This window comes from Talpa occidentalis, unplaced genomic scaffold, assembly GCF_014898055.3.
Source record: "Talpa occidentalis isolate TD23 unplaced genomic scaffold, MPIMG_talOcc4v2.1, whole genome shotgun sequence".
NCBI classification, from domain to species: domain Eukaryota; kingdom Metazoa; phylum Chordata; class Mammalia; order Eulipotyphla; family Talpidae; genus Talpa; species Talpa occidentalis.
Window position 1 is genome coordinate 112,503,511 of NW_026555331.1, and position 6,658 is coordinate 112,510,168.

At 34.5% G+C, this 6,658-nt stretch overlaps 1 protein-coding gene across 3 annotated transcripts in view; it reads left to right on the forward strand.

Moving 5' to 3' along the window:
• ABCB1 (ATP binding cassette subfamily B member 1) overlaps nucleotides 1-6,658 on the forward strand; it is an 84,692-nt gene that overhangs the window by 29,389 nt on the left and 48,645 nt on the right. For all 3 annotated transcript variants that reach the window (XM_037510590.2, XM_037510575.2, XM_037510584.2), the window contains exon 8: nucleotides 1,449-1,573. In XM_037510590.2, coding sequence (XP_037366487.1) covers nucleotides 1,449-1,573 — 125 coding nt within the window. The remainder of the gene's footprint in view (nucleotides 1-1,448; nucleotides 1,574-6,658) is intronic.

A 6,658-nucleotide genomic window follows, 5' to 3' on the forward strand; every position in this document is an offset into this window, starting at 1 on the left:
ATTTGCCTTCACCCACCCACTCATACATACATATGTCATGGCTTCTTTTACTTTCTCACACAGCAAAGGAAGAAAAGCACTATTAAAATCAAAACAATTTTGAGCTTTTTATGATAAGAAGGAATAGATCGATATTAGTTACACAAATGTGTTTACAAATACCTGTATTATTTATTGAAATAGTGTAATATTATTTGATCAGAATTTTTTTATGAATTGCTTCCATGCTTTTTAGTTACATGGTTGACTACTTAGGTATTAGCCTTAGTTTCCTGCCCATACTAATTGATCTGGTTTTCATAGTAGGATGTTCTGGAACCTGAGATCACATATATTGGCTGGTTTCAGAGAGATTAGCAACTCTAGTTGCTATTAATTCAGCCTGTGAAGTTTATGCACTCAGACTTGATCCTGGACATTTTATTTATTAGCAAATGCCTGCATGATAAAAGGTATATCTAACATGTAATATGCTTCCTCATATAATGAGGAATAATGCCTACTGTGCAATAGAAATAATGCCTACTGTGCAATAGAGAAGAATAAATGAGATTCTGTGTATATAAGGAGTTTAGTACTGTTTCTTCAATAGAATAAATGCTCAGGGATCAAACTGGAGGATTAAAGGATATCCCCAAAACAAAGACTTCCCAGAAGGCTGAATGTTTTTCTCAGGAGTACCAGGAAAGGAGCTTGCCCTAACGTGCATAACTTTCTGGAAGTCCTGTCATGACACATGCTTGGTCCCCTCCTTTTTTTGCCTCTGACCTCAACATTTTTGAACCAGAGTAGTGTTAGCAATGACTGTTGAGCTTACACCCTATTTCCTTAATGTCATGCCTTTTTTCTCTATTTTTAATGAATGTTGAAATTGTATTCATTTCTAAAATTTAAGATCTCTCAAAAGTTCCAGGTTTTTGTTTTTTTTTTTAAGATTTATTTATACAAGAACTGGGGGATGTGCAGGAAGGTGAGAGAATTCACCAGAGACAGAGTGGGGAACAGAACAGGCAGGCTGACTGAAACACACTGCTGAGGGGAACAGTGGGCAAGGCAGGAGAGGTCTGCTTGCCATGTGGGTATATCCAAGGCCGGCAGGGACAGCTTCATAGCGCTGCGCTCAACCACCTGTGCCACCAGGGAGGCCCCCAGGTTTATTTATTTTCATGAGTATCCACAAGGTATTTTGTGAGGAAAAAAATTTTAATTTTAATTTATTGTATATCATCTCAGTTCAAAAAGAATTTGGCATTACTCACTAAGTGAATATATGTATATGTGTGTGTATATATGTTGAAAAATAGAATATAATGACCAAAATTTAATATGGGACAGATTTTATTCTATACATATATTAACATACAAGGAACATTTGTGTATATACTTACTTTACAAAATATAAAATTGTTAAAGAATTTTAATTAATCTCAAATTGCATTTTTAAACAGATACTTTCTTCATTTACTGATAAAGAACTCTTGGCATATGCAAAAGCTGGAGCAGTAGCTGAAGAGGTCTTAGCAGCAATTAGAACTGTGATTGCATTTGGAGGACAAAAGAAAGAACTTGACAGGTTTGAGTCTCTTTTTAAGTTGATGGAAATGTTAAATTCTGTGTTCTCTTATATGCCCTTCCAGATGACAGTTTTGATTATAAGGGTATTCTCGTGTGTGTGTGTGTGTGTGTGTGTGTGTGTGTGTGTGTGTGTGTGTGTGAGTGTGTGTGTGTGTGTGTGTTTAAGGACATACTTTATAGGAAATCTAATATTCTGGAGAAGTAACTCTGCTAATTCAAAGCATTTTCTAGAGTTTTCTAGGTGGATAGTGACCTAAAAATAATTTTTTAAGGCTGAAACATTTTATATCTCTGATAGTAATCTTTTGTAACATTAGCTTATTCATTTAAAATTTTGTTTATTTTTTGACTTTTCAGTTAGCTTTTGTTTACACCCTAGTAAGATTTAGGTGTACTGCACTACCCCTCAATGGCTGTATATACCATAGCATGTCCCCCAACCAAAAATCTAATTACCCTCCGCCACCATCATTACAGCCCTTCTACCTGTTCCACCCACTCCCACCCTATTATTTATCTATTTTTATTGATATGTGTGTTACCACACCACACCTACCACCAAAGTCATCATCCTCCACCCTAGACCATTGGGCACCTTCCCGTATGGGAACATTTTAATGGGTGGTTCGTTTCCCTTCTCTCTGGACTCCTAATTAACTGGATTTATGCTCCATGATTTGGAAATTAAAAATATAACTAAAAAGTACATTTCTACAAAAGCACAAAATCTTTTTTATTATATGTTATTTAATATTTTTCTTTCAACTATTTCTTTTCATTAGAATTCTGGTATACTGTCGTGGTAATTTGTTGATATTTATTACATTCCTCAGAGCCACTAATTTCAAAGCAGTAACAGACTTTGTTTAAAATTTAATATGTATAATAATAATATTCCAATATTACAGTATTTTAAATGCTATCAATATGTATCTATATATCATCTATCTATCCATCTGTTTGAAAATAGGAAAAAGTAAGCTATGTGGTTTGTTTGGGAAATTATACATTGTTTGCTAATGCCATAAAGAGAATAAGGTGGTCTTCCTAAGTTAAAGTAGTAATTACCTCTGGGTGAAAGAGATGAAAGGCTGGTTTGAAAAGTATGGGACATTTACAGGGGGCTTCTGTGATTCTAGCAATATTCTTGACCTCAGTTTTATTTATATGGGTGTTCATTGTCAATTATTCTTTAAATGATACGCCTGTGTTTAGAGTACCCTTTGTTCATATGATATATTTCACACCCACAAAGATGATGTTCTCTGAGAGTAATTTGTGATAGTGATAGTTAAGTGCCATAGTTTGCAGGAAAGCAATATCTATGATTTTAGTTTCTGCTAAGGTTTTTGCTTTTGCCTTAAAATATTTCCGATAACAGAGTGAGTCTTGCTTAATAATTGGGCAAATATCCAATCAAAACACCTACTGTCATGGAGTTGAAATTCTACCAGGGGTCAGGGGAGGATGCATAAATCACAAATGAGCAAAATATGTAATGTACCAATTGGGTTAAATATTATTTGGGGAAATGAAATGCTCCATTGGACTGAGGGGTACTATTTAGAGAGTTATTTTTAAATGCCCTATCTGATTAATGTTTGAGGAGACACAGAAGGAAGTTCTGAAATGATGATTCTTTTACATTTTTCTCAATGAAAAGTGAACCAGAAAATATATATATCCACCAGCATTAGGGAGACAAATAAATCTTATCTGCTACTCTTTAGTTTCTGAGCTAGGGGAATCATCTCTCCATAGAAATAAAAATCTCAAATCTGACCCTGATGGGAATGTTGAGTCTGAGTTTATACAACCTTGTAGACTAGAGAGGTGTTTCTCCCCAAAGCTGAAGATTTCGCATTAAAAATGAGTCCTAGTCCAATGATACCACTAAAGTGTGCTAAAACAAATGAAAAGGGGCTGAAAATTAATAAATTAAGCATCCAAATTAAGAAGTTAGTAAAAGAACAATAAAGGATGCATATAAAGGAAATAATAAAGTTAAGAACAAAATTTAATTTAATAAAAAATAAAGGTAGAAATGTAGATTGACAAATCTATAAACTAATTATTTGATAATAAAATAACCAAGTAACCAAGTATTTTAAGTACCAAGTATTTTACAATAAGTAACCAAGTATTTTACAAACTTAATCAGGAACAAAAAGACAAATGAATAAGGAAAACTTGATTCATATTAAAAAATCTTTCAAAAAAATTACTTATGCCAATAAAATTTAAATTCCTGATAGACAGTATCCTAGAAAAATACTGGTTAAAACTTCACTTAATCAGGAGAAAACCTGAGTAGACTTACAGTATTAAAAGGAATTGAATCAAAAATTGAAAATCTCCATCCCCTGCCCTTACATACACATATGAACAATCAAAATCCATCAGGTCCAGATAATTTTAAAGACAAGTTCTACCAAAAGCTCGAGAAAGAGAGAAACCTATTTTATACAAATTGTTTATGAGGCTAGTACCACAACCATACAGGTATATGAGAAAGAAAATAATAATATAGTCTCTCCTAAAATATAAACACAGAAAATCCTGAGATATTATTAACCAAATATATCTATGTGAAAAATATCAGATTGAAAAATATCCTGAACCTGATGGACTTTATTCCATCAATGTAAAGATAGTTTAACATTAGGAAATTAATTAGTATAATTAACCATATTAACTGATTAAAAGAAAAACTTTGATGACTAGGAGAAAAGATATTAATTGTTCACAATTAATGACAAAACTCCTAAAACTAGAAACTCTTAAAATTTTGTTAAAGTAATAAAAAGTATACGCCAGAGACCCACAAGTAACATCATTCTTCTTTTTTAATTTTTAATCTAAGATTATAGTTTTGCTCTTCCTCCATGCACATGTGCCATTCACCCTCCACATAACCAGTACATTTTTTCAATGAGTCCAAGATTCATTCTTGCTATGTTTTACCTGCGTATGTCTGTTTTTGTTACTTGTATTCCACTAATGAGTATCACTGTTTTATATCTATCTCTCACTTTCTAACTTATTTCACTTGCAATAATCACTTCAAGACCCATCTATTTTGTCCAAAAGCCACTTCTTCATTTGTTCACAGCTATGTAGTACTCTGTTGTGTATATATTCCATAGGGACTTTATCCATTTGTTGACTTTGCAATTATGGAGAGTGCTACAATATATGTGTACATAAATCTTTTCATATTTGAGTTTTCATATCTTTAGAATAAATACCTAACAGAAGTATTGCTTGGTCACATGGAATTTACATTTTTATTTTGTTGAGAAATCGCCATATGGGCCTCCCCTGGTGGCGCAGGTGGTTGCACCCAGCGCTGTGGAGCTGTCCGCAGCCTCTGCAGCACAGGTTTGATCCCAGCCTGCTGGAGAGGGTCCCACATGGCGCAGCAGACCTCTCCTATCTCGCCCGCTGCTCTCCTCAACAGTGTATTTCGTCAGTCTGCCTGTTCTGTTCCCCGCTCTGTCTCTGGTGAATCCTCTCACCCTCCCGCGCATCTGACCTGTACCCCGGTTCTTGTATAAATAAATAAATAAATCTTAAAAAAAAAAAAGAAAGAACGAAATCTCCATACTGTTTTCCAGTGAGGCTGCCACCAATTTGCACTCCCATCAACAGGGGATGAGTTCCTTTTTCACCACAGACTTTTTTTTTTTTAAGATTTATTTATTTATACAAGAACTGGGATACAGTCAGAGGCGAGGAGGGTGAGAGAATTCACCAGAGGTAGAGCGGGAAGCAGAAAAGGCAGACAGACCGAAGACACTGCTGAGGGGAGCAGCGGGTGAGGCAGGAGAGGTCTGCCACGCCATGTGGGTTTCGCCCTGGCCGACCGGGAATTGAACCTGCGCTGCAGAGGCTGTGGAGCCTCTACAGTGCAGCGCTCAGCCCGCTGCACCACCAGGGAGGCCTTCACCACAAACTTAATATTTGTTGATGCTATTCTTTTTGATATGGGCTATTCTAAGAGAATGAAGAGCTACTTCATTGTGATTTTGATTTACATTTCTCTTATAATAAGAGATGTTGAACACATTTTCATGTGTCTGTAGCCTATCTGAATGTCTTCTTTAGAAAAGTGTGTAGGTCTTTTGCCCATTTTTTATTGTTTTTGTTGTTGTTGTTGGATTGTGTGAGAACTTTATATATTTTGGAAATTAGCCTGCTGTCAGATGTGTGATATATGAGTATTTTTTCCCATTTAGTGGGTTGCCTTTTTGGTTTTTGTGATAGCTTCTTTTGGTACAAAAGCTGTTTAATTTGATGTAGTCCCACTTGTTTATTTTTGCTTTGTTTCCCCTCCATAATTATTGCCTTATGGTTCAAATTCTCAGGGAAGTTGAGGATTATCCTGAGGCTGTAACCATTTGGGTCCCAGATTATATGGAGTATCCTATTAAATTCTTTCTTAATGTTACATAAATAACAGAATAGTAGTACTCCTTATAATTAAAGACAGTCTGAATTGAAGGAATATAAATTATTTTAAGAATATTGCTAGTAACTAAATCTATAAAGATATATGAGATGTAACTTGGATGAGGGAGGGAAAGAACAATATAGAAATAAGTTCAATATTGGAAACTGCTTCACTAAAAGTTTAAAAATACTGAGATTTTTTTTAATTAGGTACAGAGATATTTTTCTAAAGATTATGATCAATGTTTTACTGTAAGAATAATCAAATGGGCTTATACAGCTATATTCAAAGAAGCTTTATGTGTGGAATCATTTCTTCAGAATATATTAGTTACTAGAATGCACTTTTCAAAGAAGAAAAGTGCCCTGGAGAATTGGAAATTCGTTTTGCCTGCAAATGATGAATAGACTCAGAACAAACACCGGATGGCCTAAAATTTTTCAGAAAAATCATTGAAAAAAACTAATTAAAATACAGATTTAAAAATCTGTTCCCCAATACTTAAAGAATGCGCTAATGTGGGTGAAGAAGGAAAATTTACTTTAAATATGGTGATAAGTGAAGTGATCTTTGAGGAGGTTTCATTTAGGCTGAGACTTAGAATGAGAAAAAGCTTGCAATAGTGAGTGT